Genomic DNA, 16,708 nt, shown 5'->3' with positions numbered 1-16,708 from the left:
AGCAGCTAAGCGTGCAATACCAAAGCAGCCCCAGGGACTAAACATGGAATGCACCTCATTTCTGTCGGGCTTACGAACAGCTTCAGGAGGACTGACCTCCCTAGCCTGCCACGGCATGTGAATTTTCTCCACAGTCAAATCTCCATCCAACTCATTGTCTTGCCATAATTGGAGTATACATTTCAAGGCTTGTGTTGCTTGGCAGTTGACCGCACACACGCTGCCATTTTTTTAATTGATGTCCCTCCCCCCCTCTCATTTCCAAGCATTATTGAGCGGTCTTGATGCTTTGCTTCTCTGAGATCATGTTTTTTAAAAAAAAAAAATCCTGAGCTACCAGCAAGGGAATTTATAGAAATCAGAATTCAACATTGCGAAAGACCATGTGTGCCTGGCCTCCAAGACGGGCAAGATTTTAATGATTTTTCATCCTTTCTTTTATTGACTTAAATTCTCTACACACCATCTCATAACCACAAGGTTCTTGAGGCGGTTTATGGAATGAAAAACATCCACAAATATCCGCCCCCCCTCCCAAGAGCAGCAGGCTGAACAGCCCTGACTAGGCAGAGATTGGAAGTTAAGAAGGATGAGTGCTGGTCAGTACTTGGATGGGAGGCCACCAAAGACGACCAGGGCTGCTATGCAGAGGAAAGCAATAGCAAACCACCTCTGCTCAGCCTTTGCCTTGAAAACCCCATGAGGTGTTGCCGGCTGTCACTTGACGGCACTTACTATTAATGAAGAAAAGATCATGACTGATAAAAGCAATAAGGATAGCAGCAACTGGCAACTTAAAGTCAGCTCAGAGACTTCAGCTGGTGCAACACGCTGCAACTGGTTTAGATTTAAGAGCAAGGCAGAGCATGTATCTTACTCCCGTTCTGCAGTCACTCCATTGGCTAACCATCAGTTACTTGGTTCAGTTCAGGGTCTTGATTAGAGATAGGCATGAACAGCAAGAAGAACTTAAAAAAGCCACAAACAGCCCAATCAGCTGTTTGTGAACAAGCTGTTCATGAGGCCCCATTCTAAACGAACAGGTGGTCGTTGCAAGCCTCAGTTCGTTGCTGTTCGTCAAGCCAGACAGTCTGGCACCTGCAATCAATTCTGTTGGCAACTTAGGCAGGGATTGTCTGAACTCCTGCTGTTGCCCTGGAAACCCCAATCTAAGCCCAATTTAGCTTGACAGGCAGGTCTTCCTTTCAAGTGTGGAACTCCAAATTTGTTGCAAGGGAGCAAAGAGCAGGGGGGAGGGGGGCTCCCAGCTCTGGTTTTGCAGACAGTGAGGCAGTTGCTGTTGGCATTTTGAGAGAGAGACAGGGAGAGTGCATTGGAGCTTGAACTTTCTTTGCGTGTGGTGGGATAGGGATCTACCTCTTCAAGTACCAGGGCTGCTGTCAGGCTTTGGGCCAAGCTATTATTTATTACTGGTACCTTTCCTGCTGCCTGCTCAGGTAGGGTTTCTGGGAGTGGTGTGGAAGTGGGATCTTGATGGCTGGAGGAGAACCTGCTGGTCCCCACGAACAACAAACATGTTCGTGAACAGGTCTCATTCGTCAATGCTCGTTGTTTGTTGTTCGTGGATGGCAGCAAACAATGAACACCATGTTCGGGGTTTTTTCTGTTCGTGCCCATGTCTAGTCATGATTGACACATGCAGGGCCCTTTATGGCCCTGGTCCCTCATATGTACAGGACTGCCTCTCTCCCTATGTGCCATCAAGGCAGCTTCAGTCAACTGAACAGGGTCTTCTGGAGATACCGCCCTACAGTCGGGATAAATCAACAGGTCCTCATACACCTGCTTTCTCTGTGGTAACCCCCACTTTATGGAATGGTCTGAAGAGGTTAGGAAAACTCCCACTTTCCTGGATTTCCACAAACTATGCCAGACTGAATTATTCAGGATAGGGATGGTAGACTTGGCTATTGGGAACTGTCTGCTGATGTAGATATGTTTTTACTGGGTAGTTTACCTTTGCTAAAATGTCATGTTAATTGCTTATGCTTTAAATTCACAAAAGTTTAATCTATGTGTTCGGCTTTCTGCCTTTTTTCAAATTTGTGGCTACCATATCCTATTGTATCTGTTTTCACTGAATTTCCAAACTGTTGATCATGTCGCAGTAGAAAAGAGCAAGAGTCCAGTATCACCTATAAGATTCATTAAATTTGTGGTAGGGTATGAGCTTTCGTGAGCCACAGCTCACTTCTGATACCGCTGATCAGGTTGTATTTTTGCTCTGTGAACTGTCCTAGCTATTGATTATATTGCATTCTATTGCAGAATTTAACCCTCTTGGATTTCAACGAGAAAGCCAGACTATAAATAAACGACAACAATAAAAAAACGAACTTTCAAATAATAATATTAAAAGGCAGCAGTTTAAAAAGCTTCGATTTATCAGCAGAAAAAAAGGCACAGCAGGACATAAAGAAACTTCGTAACAACAGCCCTCATTCTATGTCACTAACTGTAATGGGCTGCCCTCCAGAAGGGACCTCTGGAGTCCTGAGACAGCCTCTCACTGTCCTATTCTGCTCACAGTGGAGGTAGATAAAGGTGGACATCCTCCCCTCATATAATAGGTAAAAGGGGGATTCAAATCTCTGATGGCAGTTGTGAAGATGGAGGCTCTGGGCTGGATCCTATGGAATTTTTCTGTGAAAAGTGGCATTTTCCTCCAGTGAGACAAGCTTAACCCTCACAGTTAAATTGCTCTTCCTACACTCTCACAAAAATTCTTCCTGAAAATGTTATTGTCAGAAGAAAAGTTCTGTGGGCCCAGCCAAAAGGGTGGCACTCATATTCTGGGTGGAACCTAATATGTTCACCTTTTCAGAGCCCAAGTACGGAACTTGCCCTGACCTGGATGGTCCAGGCTAGGCTGATCTTATCTGCTCTCAGAAGCTAAGCAGAGGCAGCCCTAGTTCGTATTAGAGATGGGCATGAACCAAAATATGAACCAAAGTTTGTGATGAACCGGGCTGGTTCGTGGTTCATGAACTGGTGGTTCATCAGAGCCCATTTCTGACGAACCACTACGAACTTTTGGTTCATTTTTTTGGTTCATCTCTGCAGACAGCCTGGCACTGATCAATCAGTTTCCTAGGCTACAGAGGATGGACTTCCTGCAGACTTTCTCTTGACCCAGAAGTGGCCTTCTGCTGGCCCAGAAGTGACCTTTTGCTGACCAGGAAGTGATGACTTGCTGACCTGGATGTGATGTTTTCACGAACCAAACAAACCAGTTTGCGAACCAGGGCAGGTTTGTGAAAGTTCGTGGTTCATGAAATGCGACGAACCATGAACTGCCAATTCATTTTTTTTCCAGTTCGTGCCCATCCCTAGTTAGTACCTGGATGGGAGACCACCAACAAAGTCCAGGATTGCTACACAGAGGCAGGCAATGGCAAACCACTTCTGAACATCTCTTGCCTTGAAAACCCCAGGAGGGGTCGTCATAAGTTGGCTGCGACTTGATGGCACTTCCCACCACCACATGGTACTTGTTACCCAGCCCTTAATATGGCATTTTAAAAAATGCAAGAGGAAAAATATTACTTTTAATTCTTGTGGTTTTGAACCTTGAAATGCGTTGGAAATTAGGGGTATGCATTTGGATATACCCAAGACAGAATTAAACCTGAAATAAGCTGATTTGGGTTGGTTTAGGGATATCCAAAATGACTCCAAACACTCCCAAAATTCTGGGAGTAACACAAATTTATCTACTGGAATTCTGGAAGTGTTCTGGAGAGGCAAAGAAGGAGAATGAGAGAGGGGAAGCTGTCCTGCCAAGTACTGTTAGCCAGTCACAAGAAGGAATAACTCCCATGGGAGAAAAACACTTATCCCTGTGCAAACTATTTATAGCATTTAAAGTGCTCAAGTGCTAAGTCATTAAGAATACTCTATCATTTCTCATACAAAAGCATTTCATCACAATACAAGCAATAATGTTACAACCAACACTACACTCCCCGCACTACTACAGAAGTCCGATAAACGCGTGAAGGAGGTAACTCTGGGAAAGCCTTCAGGTTAGTATCCAATAGTGTCTGAAAGTCTCTTGTTAATAGATTCTTCTTTTTCATTTTCTGTCACATAGCTGAACCGGTGGAAGGATGGAAATCCGAAGACTCTACACCCGACCTGGGGCCGGCTATCGACAATGCAGATTTCATCCCACAGACTTCCTCAGGGGCGTAACAACAATCCACCTTATCGGATGCAATTCATTCCTGCATTATCGATAGCCGGCCCCAGGTCGGGCATCGAGTCTTCGGATTTCCATCCTTCCACCGGTTCAGCTATCTGACAGAAAACGAAAAAGAATCTATTAACAAGAGACTTTCAGACACTATTGAATACTCACCGTACAGCTTTCCCGGAGTTACCTCCTTTGCATGTTTATTGGACTTCTGTAGTAGTGCAGGGAGTGTAGTGTTGGTTGTAACATTATTGCTTGTATTGTGATGAAATGCTTTTGTATGAGAAACGATATAGTATTCTTAATGAATTAGCACTTGAGTACTTTAAATGTTATAAATTGTTTGCACAGGGATAACTGTTTTTCTCCCGTGGGAGTTATTCCTTTTTGTGACTGGTTTTGCATACCGGGAGTGCTATTGTCTGGCTTGAAGCACTGTTAGCCAGCATCTCTTAAATTTGAAAGGAACTCAAAGCCCTTACCTAGCAGCTGACTAACAGCTAATAGCGAGCCCAGATATGCTGCTATTGGAAATGATGGGGCTATTATTTCCTACGGGAACTAGAGAGGTCAGCTCTACCCATAGGAACTACTAGCCTCTATCCACTGGACTAACTGCTCTCTTTCTCTCCCTGATCCCGCTGTCTTGGTAGGGATGAGAGGGGAAATTAGAAAAACAGTCCCAAATTTTTGATACCTGAAAAAAGTATATAAAATGAATTCTTTAAATGGTAAGGAGACTCTTGAAACTTTAGAATAATACTTGTACCAGAAATGTGTTTGAATTGCATGGCACGCAACACCTCCCAGTGACACTTAAAGACATTTTGGCGTGTGGTGTAGGGAGCCAAATATGGCCCAACATGCTAATGAAAAAGAAAAAAACCCTAAATGTTTTTTGCCCTGAAATATGTTGACTGAAGTGACTCAACTCACCTTGCTAGCGATTTGGCCCTGATGGAGTTTTACAGTTTTAAAAATGTAATTTATACTCTGTCTTTCTCCTCAATGGGGACCCAAAGCAGCTTATATTGTTCTCCTCACCTCCATTGTATTCTCACAACAACCCTTTGAGGTAGGTTAGGCTGAGAGAGCATGACTGGCCCATGGCCACCCAGCAAGCTTCCATGGTGGAGAGGGAATTCGAACCTGGGTCTCCCAGATCCTAGTATGACACTCTAAGCACTATGCCACATTGGTTCCCAGTGTGAGATTGGTGCTCATACCCCAATCAGTTTGTCTTTAATTTTTCTTAGAGTAAAAGCTCTCCTCTCCCCTCCTTGCCCCCTGCCCCATACAAATCATCTACTCACCATCACAGTTATTAGTATTGGCACTTGAATAAACCATTTGAAATAGCCGGCGCTTAAATCCCAGCATCTGCAAAGAGACGAACACCCTTCAAATAAAACTGGTTTCATGGTGACCAGTTTGGTCATTCAGTTGTTACTGCTCAAGACCAGGGAGATTCGTGTTCCTTCCTCCAAGGAGTTCAGGATGGCATACACATAGTCCCCGCCCCCTCTCCTCCCTCTTATCCTCAAATGCAGGCCAGGGTTTTTCCAAATTATTAATTAGGCAAGAAAATCACATTATGGGAATGACAGAATATTAAATGTCATCATTAGGACAGCCCAGAATGATTTCCCCAAAACAGGGGAGGTTTGTGCTGATGTGGTTTTTATCCTGTGGCCATATTTTTTATGACTGGGGATTTTTACACTGTGGTTTTTATCCTGTGGCCATAATTTTTATGATTGATTTGATTTATTAGACTTTTAACCTGCCCTCCCCACAAGCGAACTCAGGACGGGTCACAACATCAGTACTGGAGGTCTTATTCTGTGGTTTTTATATTGTGGCCGTATTTTTTATGATTGGAGATAAAAAGGCAATCAACTCACCAATCAACTTAGAGGTTTTTATTCTGTGGCCATAATTTTTATGATTGGAGTTTTTATACTGTGGTCATAATTTTATGATTGAAGTTTTTATACTGTGGCCATAATTTTTATGATTGGAGTTTTTATACTGTGGCCATGTTTTTTTATGCTTGGAGATAAAAAGGCAATTACCTCACCAACCAACTTAGAGATTAAAAAAAAAAAGAATGCAAAAGACCATCTCAGACTCACTCGGTGTCTGCTAATGTGGCCCTTAAGGTAGCCCAGATTGTGACAAAGACCACCGGGAGTCCTGTAAGAAACAGAAAGCAGACACGGGAATTAAGAATCTGTTTTAGCAACGTGATGTTACAGTTTACTGTCCCAGGAAGGAAGAGTTTCATGAAGCACGCGTTTTACTGAAGACTTCCATGCTCTGAAATCTCTTCCTCTGGTTTCATGTTCACCCTCTTCCCCCCCCCCCCAAATCAGCCAAAATCAGTGAATGATTTCTAATTTTACATCCAAAACAGAAATGCAAATTATAAAATTTCTTTCCCTCAAAGATCTCTGTGAGGTGCTGCTTCGGCCTGGGAAGTTGTGACAGGGCATACCTTCATCTTCTACCCCCCCCCACCCGCAACCTTTTCAGCACCTCGAGCAGCTCCATCTATTGCAGATTGGACATTGATTCAAATCCAGGAAGGAAAAAAAAACACACATACACCAATAAGCTTATGTTGATATGCATCAGTTACAGATGAAAAATGGCCCCCAAACTGTAGTTCACCCCATCCCATTATTTCAGAGCAGAGATTTTTATTTCCCCCCCATTTCCTATCAGATAAAATCCAGGAGCTCTGTAGTCAGGAAGGACTGATCCCAGCTCACACAGCTGGCTCATATAGTTTGCTTCCGGTGTGCTGGCTCTGATCTCTAAAGCCCGAAACAGTATAAATCCAAAACACCTGAAGGATCACCTTCCCTCTAGCAGCATTCAGTGGCAGTACTTATTTATTTTAAAAGATTTACAACCAGCCCTTCAGCCACAGACTTCTGCCATCACTTGCCGCTAAAATGCATACATCCATAGCTTTCATAGAACCAGAAAGCACGCTATACAGTATATATCCATAAAAGCCACCTCGAAGCAAAAGAATAAAAGGAACTGAAAGGTTTTTTTGGCAAACCGAAAAGTCATGGGTCAAAGCCAGCACCTCACATAGATCCCAGAAGCAAACGAACTGGCCCCACCATATACTGGTCACAGATACGGCTCTCCAGTCTCCACTGGGAGAAGCAGCGCGAACAGCACGAGATAGACCCACATTATTGCCACATGTCTGTAAGTACGTCATTTAAACGTTATTCCATTCATGCATATGTGATCCAGGATCAATCTGTAATTATTTTATTCAGCAATTATGCTCATGCACACGCAGACACATGGATTTGTTCCCAGGTTTTCATAAAAAAGAAATGGGTGGCAACGCCGACATTGACTTTTATAGTATCCACATTGTATGCGCTGTGCATCTCCAGTTCTTACACACAGTGTGTACAATGCAGGTCCTATAAGGCCAGGTCATTTCAGCTGCAGCTGGCGCACAGGTTGCCATGGTTTGAGGTCTCGCAAAGCTCTATTCCCTCCCTTTGCCACTTGGCATGAGCCACGGGAGCCCCATTTCTCTGTTGGCACATTCCACACACAAGCTATCTCTAGCAGTGGGTTTCAGTGATTCCTTGGACTTGGGGCCAAGCTACAACTGATGAATGACACTAGAACAGCAAGTGTATTTCTCCCTGTTCACTTGCCCTCCACTTGCGCTCCACTCGATCCACTTGCCGTTCAAGTGTCATTTGTCACTTGTAGCTTGGCCCTTGGTCAGGAATCTTTCCCAACCTACCCTGTCTTGGAATGCAAACTCATCTGAGACCTCCTGAACTTCTTTTATCTGGTTGCCACCAGGTTCCCAGCAGCCCTGGTAACAGGAATCAGGAAGAGGCTACTGGCCGCTCATGTCCAGAGATTCTTGGAAGTGCCTCATATCTCCTGTTTCTTAGTTCTGCTTTAGTGATGTCTCTTGACAATGCGGGGAGGGAATTGCCCGTTTGTCCCTATGGAGGCCGGCAGATGTGCGCGGCGCCTCGAGTGCCGCCGGGCAACGAGAAACGGCAAGTAAAAGAAACAGGCGGAAGCCTGTAAACAAGCGAATCCCTTCTGTTCTACAAGCGTTTGTGAAGGAGAGGTTGATCTGAAGAAGACTCGCTCTTCCCCTTCGTGGAGTTCCAGAATTTTGTTGGCGCCCCCCCCCCCCAAAATGGCAGCAAAGAAGCAAAGTCCCGCTCTCGGTAAGTCAATCTCGGCCACCTTGCAGAAAGGGGAGTCGCTCGAAGAATTGGTGCGCAGGGCGGTGGTGGAAGCTATAAAACCCTTTGTTGACAAGCTGAACGAAACTGATCAAAGGGTGGGCTTAATTGAAAGCGAGGTGAAAACCATTAAGGTAGCAGCGGGGGGGGGGCAGAAAAGTCTGCTCTGGAAAGTGCGTCACTTGTGAAGGCTACAAAAAAGGAGTTGAAGTTGGTGGAGAACCAACTGATCGGGCTACAAGTGGAACGAACGCAGACAATTTTGCGTCTCCAAAACGTGAAAGAGGAGGAAAATGAGGATCTGTGGGATTTGGTCTCGGAACTACTGGCGACACCCGCGAGGACGACTAAAGAAGAGGTTAAAAGCGACATTTTGGAGGTCCGTCGGGCTTCTTCAAAATATGCAGTTGCCTCGTGAGATCATTATTGACTTTTCAACTAAAAAGATTCGGGACACCATCCTATATAACTCATACAATGCGGATTTGGACTTTATGGGTTTGAAAGTCAAGATTTTGAAGGACGTTCCATTTCTAGTCCGGAAACGGCGTTTTAAATATAAAAAGTTTGCAGCTCTTCTGAGGGACCATGGAATAAAGTACAAATGGTTATTCCCGGAAGGAATATGGTTCAGATATAAAGATCAGGCCTATAAGATATTATCAGAAGATCAACTAAAGGATTTTGAGAATAAAAACCCAGAATTCTGCTGCACCAAGAACGAAGAAAAGGAGGAGCCGGAGGGGGGGGGGGGAGAGGAGAGCATTGCAACAGCAGTTGCACAGAGAGAATTGCGTCCGGGACCCAGAAGGGGGAGGAAAGTTTAATCAGAATTTGAAATGTTTATTCTCTGTATGATTAACCACTCCATCATTATTCTATGGAGCTATTTTTGTATTATGACAGTATGAAGGGAAACATTGAAGTGTAGTGTTTAGTGTTTGTAGTTCATCCCCCCCCCCTTTTTCTTTTTCCACTCCCCTTTGTCCCTTCCCTCTTCCCTTTCCTTGTGATAGTCTGGTGTAGTGTTTTGTAGTTATGAAAAATAAAAAAATTTATAAAAAAAAAAAAATGTTGTTGTTGTTGTTGTTATCCATATCCCAGCTTGGCTCCTCACAATTTGTGCCTCACTGACTCTAACTGGCCACCTGACCCAGGTGTGAGTACATTGGCAGAGGTGGTACCAGATATGGATATTATGAGATAATTCACACCATCTATTGGGCACCTGCAGTGTTTGAGAAGGAAGGCCATTTAGGAGATTTAGTAGTATTTCTTCCACGGTGGCCCGATAGTATGGAATGCGTGGTTCAGTGAGACTTGACAGAACTCAGGCTTGTAAGATTTTAGGACACTATGTCAAAGATTTCTTTAAATAGTAAAGAATCCAGTAGCACCTTTAAGACTAACCAAATTTATTGTAGCATCAGCTTTCAAGAACCACAGCTCTCTTCGTCAGATGCATCACCAGCTTTCGAGAACCACAGCTCTCTGTATGATGCATCTGATGAAGAGGGCTGTGGTTCTCGAAAGCTTATGCTACAATAAAGTTGGTTAGTCTTAAAGGTGCTACTGGACTCTACTATTTTGCGACTACAGACTAACACGGCTAACTCCTCTGGATCTAAAGATTTCTTTGCTGGGATGAAGTTGGACCTGTCATCAGCCACGTCTGAATCTTGAATTGAAGTACAACTTGGGGGAGGGGGGAGTCACTCAATGAAACTGATAAACAGTAGATGCAGGAGAAATATATAAAAGTGCTTCTTCACACAACACAGGATTCAATAATGGGATTTCCAGCCGCAGGATGGGACAACAGCCTGTGGCTTGGATGGTTTTGAAAAGCGATTTGACAAATTAATAGAGGAGTGGGATCTCAAGGACTATCTGCCATTCCAGTTGCATAGAACCTCCATGTTCAGAGGCAGCTTGACACTGAATACTGGTAGACACGTTTGTTCCCAAGGCAGATAAACGCAACTGGAATGCTGTACTAGGTGAGCCTTTGGTCATACCCAGCAGGGCTGCTCTTACGATCTCATGCCTTAGTGCACCTGTCCTATGACAGTTTCAGGTGGGGGGCCATATTGGTCTGTAGTAGAAGAGCAAAGACTCACGCCTAGAGCACCTAAAAGACCAGATCTTGTTGGGCTCAAATCTTGCTCTTCAGTGCTATGAGAGCTCACACATGCACAATAAAAGCAAGAGTGGAGCATGACCTGAGCTTCCCAACCAGATGCTGGAGATAAAACAGTGAATGGGAGAAGACCGTTGCCCTTATATCTTGCTTGCAGGCTTCCCTTAAAGCTCTTGCTGGCCACTGTTGGAACAGAATGTTGGGCAAGGAGGACCTGCACTCTATTCCAACAGAGCATGTGTTCTTATGAGCGCGCCTTCTCCATACCATTGCTTGAGTCTGAACATAAAATGCAGCTGGTAGAAGGACCTGGTTTACTGAGTGTGGCAGGGCAGGTGGTGAGACTTTGAGTATTCATAGCAGGCCCTTCCAATCAAGTGGCATTATACTGCTTGCCCATCAGAGGGACTGATATTGCACACTGCTATTCTGCATCTGAAGATGGCTGGACAGACAGTGGATAAAGAGAATTTTTTCTCCCTCTCCCATCTTACCGGATCTCGGGAATACCCAAGGAAGCTGATGGGCAATAGATTAACTGTAATTATATTGTGGAATTTTCTGCCACCGGAGAAAGTAGTGGCCATAAGCAAATACGGTTTTAAAAGGAAAGGAAAAGGAAAAGACAGATTCACGGAGAAGAGGTCCATCAGTGGGTACACGCCATGGTAAGTCCACCTCTGACTACCAGTGCTAGGAGGCAGTATCGGGGGAAGGCCTTGGTGTCTATGACCGGTTTATCGGCCCTCCAGGCAGGATACTGGACTGGATGGACTGCTGGTCTGAGCCAGCTGGGCTCTTCATACACAAGTCTCTGAGTACACTTCTAAGTAGCGCCCTGGGCTAAGTCTCATATTCCGGACCTCAAGTTCTCAACTTGACGCCCAGAGTTCCTGGCATCATTTCAGGATGTGAATGGCTCAGTTAAAGATAATTCAGCCATAGCATGTTCTTCGGCTTGAAATTGGCCAAGCTCTCTCTGTTGATAGGATTCCAGAAAATTCTACCGATAATTTCCAGGGAACTCCATTCTCTTGGGCCTCTCCAGGGCTTCTTCAGATTGCATCTTTGGAGAAGCAAAAGCAAAACTCATTCCCAGCCCCTTCAGCAACTGCAGTGGAAATTGTTTGAGGGGGGAAAACAACTTTCTAGTGTTCCCCTTTTGTTTCCAGGCCAGTACATGCTGTCGCAAGCATTTTGGCTTATAAGGGAAAACTATGTGTTTGGCCTTTAATACTTCTCCGGTATGAGCCAGAGAACAATCCTGGCTGGAAGCTACTTCATACAACAGACCATTCCTGGACCAGGAGGGATGGTGGAGAGGAGAGACTCCTCTGAAGGGGTTTGCCCAGGGCTTTCTTCAGCTGGAATGTGGTGGAATGGAGTTCCGGCACCTCTTGAAAATGGTCACATGGCTGGTGGCCCCGCCCCCTGATCTCCAGACAGACGGGAGTTGAGATTGCCCTCTGCGCCAGCACCACAGAGGGCAATCGAAACTCCCCTCTGTCTAGAGATCAGGAGATGGGGCCAATGGCCATGTGACTATTTTTGCCGAGGGCAATTTAAACTTTAAAAAATTCCCCCCTTGTTCCAGCTGACCCAAAGTGACGTCGTTGTGCGGTCCTGAGTTCCACCACTGAGTTTCACCACCTCTTTTCCCAGAAAAAAGCCCCGAGTTTGCCTGTTTAGATGGCTTAAGGGATTCAATATACTCATGGAGGAGAGAAGGTCTACCAGTGACCACCCAAGAGTGGATTCTTTGGTGCAGAAGCAAGATGTCTTTGATTGCCATATTCTAGGTACCAAGAAAGATACTGGGGCTGGGGTAAGCAACGTATCCGCTTCTAGAGGGCTTCAGAGTCGAACATACAGACCTTGTATTGTACTGTGTTTCTCTACTATGTTAACTTTGAAGCTTTATGCAGTCTAGGGGGGTTCTTCCAACAGCAGAGGCACCTGCATTGGTGGAAGAAGGGTCATAAAGCTGGAAGAAAGCTTCAAACTTAACTGGACATAGGATACGAGCCAGAATGTTGTACTAAATGAGCCATTGGTATGATCCAGTGAGAAATTTCCAGCGTTCTTTGCATTATCTTAATTTGGACACAAAACGGGATTGGTCATATATGTATCTCTAATAACATACATGCCCTGACCTGGATAGCCCAGGAGAGCCTGATTGGATCAGATCTCAGAAGCTAAGCAGAGTTGGCCATGGTTAGTAATTAGATGGGAGACCTCCAACAAAGACTAGGGTCACAGAGGCAGGCAATATATATATACATATATATAAATATATATATATATGAAAATGTTCTTCTCCATTTTTGAAAGCCAGCGCTATTTCCAGAGATCTCCCTTTCCCTCCCTCGCGTATAAACAGATGCTTGCTAATGACCTGCCCACTGCGGCCACATCCTGTTTTCCAGCAACCCCAGCTGCCTCAGCAAATTGCAGGTTTCCATTACTGCGTGCGTCCGAACACTCAAAGTAACCCTGCGCTACTCAAAATAGCCCTTCAGGGCAACTGGGGTTAGAGGAGGAAAGGGGGAAAGGAAAGCGATGAAAGGAAGGAAAATGAGGGAGTCTCTCACGAATCTAAAACGGATCTGAGGGCCAAGCTAGACATGACGAATTACACTTGAATGGCACGTGAACAGACACAGGGCCAAGCTACAAGTGACAAATGACACTTGAACGGCAAGTGGATTGAGTGGAGGGCAAGTGAACAGGGAGAAATAAACTTGCCGTTCAAGTGTCATTCGTCACGTCTAGCTTGGCCCTCACATGTATTCCTCCCTGTTCACTTGCACACCACTTGCACTTCACTCGATCACGTAGTGTGCAAGTGGAGTGCAAGTGAACAGGGAGGAATATATGTGAGCAGGGCTTTTTTTCTGGGAAAAGAGGTGGTTTGCCCTCAGAGAAAATGGTCACATGGCTGGTGGCCTCGCCCCCTGATCTCCAGACAGAGGGGAGCTAAGATTCTAAACCCCCCTCTGTCTGGAGATCAGGGGGCGGGTCCACTAGCCATGTGACCATTTTCAAGAGGTGTCGGAACTCCATTCCACCCCGTTCCCATTGAAAAAAAGCCCTGCATGTGAGTCTGTTCACTTGCCATTCAAGTGTAATTCGTCACTTCTAGCTTGGCCCTGAGACTAGTCTGTCTCATGGCGTTGACAAGTTCATGAGGTCCCTTTATTACTGCCCAATGGCAATAGCACTAGTGATGCTATTTATGGTTACCAACTCTGGCTTTGGAAATTCCTCAAGATTGGGGGGTGCTGCTTGAGAAGGGTGGCGTTTGGGGAGGGAAGGGACCTCAGTAGGAACGTGAAGCCATGCAGCCCACCCTCCAAAGAATCCATTTTCTGCAGGGGAATTTATCCCTGTAATCTGGAGATCAGTTATAGTTCCAGGAGAACTCTAGGCTCCACCTGGAGGTTGGCATCCAAGTTCCTTCCAAATCAAACCATCTCTGCTCACAACGCTTGTTTTATCTTGAGTCTGGCACAGCATATGCTTACACTGGCGGTTTGCTGGGCTGGACCAAAAGTCTATCTAACCCCAAAGTGACCAGCTAGATGCAAAGTGACCAGCTGGGCATGCAGTAAGGGTCATTAGGTGTGTGTGTGGTGGGGGAGGTAACTGTGAATTTCCTGCATTGTGCAGGGGGTTGGACTAGATGACCCTAGAGGTCCCTTCCAACCCTAAGATTCTATGATTCTGGGAAGCCCACAATCAGTACATGATGGCAATAACCCTCCGCCATTGTTCTATCCTTCAGCAAGCTGTATTCAGAGGTACACTGCCTCTGAAGATGGAGGTTCTGCACGGGACCAGGCAACGTCTCCCCTTAAACGGTCTCAAGAGGCCATGCTGGAAAAGTTCCTGGGACTCTCTTTCCAGTGAGAAAGTATTACTGGGCTAGAACAATATACACTAAGTAGATAGCAACCGTAATAGTAAATAGTAATAAACCTTAAGCAGGATTTGAGGCCAGTGGCACCATAGAGACCAACAAGATTTTCAGAGTGTGTCTAAAGAAGGGAGCTGTGACTCTCGAAAGCTTATGCTCTGAAAATCTTGTTGGTCTCTATGGTGCCACTGGCCTCAAATCTTGCTGTTTTACTGCAGACCAACACAGCTACGCACCTAAACTAATAAACGTTAAGTAGATCTCGCACTGACTTCAGCCAGTAGGGAACCATCTCTTAAAATGGGCGTTCGTTCCCAAACAGTTAAAAATTAACCATTTGGAGTGAAAACACAACCCTTCGAAGTTTTGGAAGGTCTTCTTCCCATGGATTCCCTGACATCTGCCTCACCAGTCAAATCGACCTCGGCCTCTGATTCACCCCTCTCTCCCTCATGCTCTTGGGTGGAAAGGAGGCATAGAAGGGAAGACTCACCCCAGCCGAATAACGTGAACCCCCAAAGGTACTTCTTCTCTGAGAAAAACGCCATGAAGATCAGGCTGTGGAGGTAGAGGCCTTCCACCAAGATCCAGTAGTAGTTGGTGGCCAGGAAGTAAAGGAACAAGATAACGACGATCTTGCAGCCCACCTGAGAAAAGGAGGGTTAAAGGCGTGAGATTAAAGGCAGTCCCCGTCACTTATTTATTAGAAAGATCTGGGTTTGACGTGTCACTCGACCTCGCCCGATTCCCCTCCTCACTAGCATAGTTTCTAACCTCTCAGATCCCTGATGTTGCTCTTTCAGTGGTCAACGAAAGCTCAGACTGTGGCCATTTTCACATGCCCATAGCCTCCGGAAAATCGCACAAAACTCACGGCACGAAGAGTCTTCCTAGAACAATTTCCCATCATGATCCCATTTAATGGTGCGATTTCTGACGTCATTGCGCCATTAAATGGGAAATCGCACTAGGAAGACGTTTCATGCTGTGAGTTTTGCGCGATTTTTTGTTTGTTTGTTCCATATGCTTTTTATTATTTTTTAAATAAAGATATATACACATAAACATACCACTATGAGATAGGGGATGGGGTAATCAAGAGAGATCATATAAAACAGAAATTGCACACTTATGTATTATATTCATTTTCCATCTCTACAATTCATTCCTCTTTGTAACTTCTTTTCATTATTCTGAACCTAATTCTCCTGTAATACTACTCTGCTTAGTTCTGAGTTTTGCGCGATTTTCAAGAGGGTTACGTGTGTGTGTGAAAACGGCCCTTATCACAAAATGTTGTTAATCTTTAATCCAGAGGAGTTAGCCGTGTTAGTCTGTAGTTGCAAAATAGTAAAGAGTCCAGTAGCACCTTTAAGACTAACCAACTTATTTGTAGCATAAGCTTTCGAGAACCACAGCTCTCTTCATCAGATAAGTTGATTAGTCTTAAAGGTGCTACTGGACTCTTTACTATTTTGTTAATCTTTAAGGTGCTACTGGACTCTTGCTCTTTTCTACCGATTCAAAGGAGTTCCTTGGACCTTGAGCCTCGGCTTTCTGGCCTTAAAGCCTTTGGGTTTGAGATTCCAGTCCATGCAGCCTACCTGTTCCAAATGCTTCCATGAGGTCTAGAAAGTTGCAAAAATGGAGACCTAAAACGGGGCTGGGACATTTTTTCCAGTATAGCGTATGATTCATCTAAACTAGAATAACAAGACTGGATTCGAAATTTTTGTCCTGTTAATTCCTGCATCGGAGGAAGACATTAGCAAACCAGCAAACGTAGGATCAAACCCCCACTGTATCCAATTTCTATTGGGATGATTTTTTTTAAAAGCACCAACGTGGTTCTTCAAATGCATGTCTTGGGTCAAGAGATTTAGATTAGCAACTTGTCAGACTACGAAGAGACTTGTCATTTCCCCAGCAAGATCCCTGCCCAAGACTTTGCCCAACAGCCACTTGGGTATTGAAAATGACGCTGAATTGACATCCAGTTGACAAGGTCTTGCAGTCCACGTTGATTGAAAACCAGGGAAGTCCACCCAAACTGAGAAAAGATCATGGTGTTGGGCGGTGGTCGGTGGACAGGGAATCAACAGTGTGGCACAATGCCACCTAGTGGTTCAGGCTGAACGGCCACTGGGCCTCTTTAGAAGAGCATAAAATAAGATGAAAAA

At 45.0% G+C, this 16,708-nt stretch overlaps 1 protein-coding gene across 1 annotated transcript in view; it reads right to left on the bottom strand.

The window, feature by feature from the left end:
• PTH1R (parathyroid hormone 1 receptor) overlaps nucleotides 1-16,708 on the bottom strand; it is a 164,021-nt gene that overhangs the window by 17,118 nt on the left and 130,195 nt on the right. The window contains exons 7-9 of the mRNA XM_054991873.1: nucleotides 15,022-15,175; nucleotides 6,352-6,412; nucleotides 5,530-5,596 (exon numbers count right to left, since the gene is read on the bottom strand). Of these exons, the coding sequence (XP_054847848.1) occupies nucleotides 5,530-5,596; nucleotides 6,352-6,412; nucleotides 15,022-15,175 (282 nt within the window). The remainder of the gene's footprint in view (nucleotides 1-5,529; nucleotides 5,597-6,351; nucleotides 6,413-15,021; nucleotides 15,176-16,708) is intronic.

This window comes from Eublepharis macularius, chromosome 11 (genome assembly GCF_028583425.1).
Source record: "Eublepharis macularius isolate TG4126 chromosome 11, MPM_Emac_v1.0, whole genome shotgun sequence".
NCBI lineage: Eukaryota > Metazoa > Chordata > Lepidosauria > Squamata > Eublepharidae > Eublepharis > Eublepharis macularius.
Note: the sequence above shows the minus strand (reverse complement) of the source record. Positions and strands in the feature narration are given on the sequence as shown.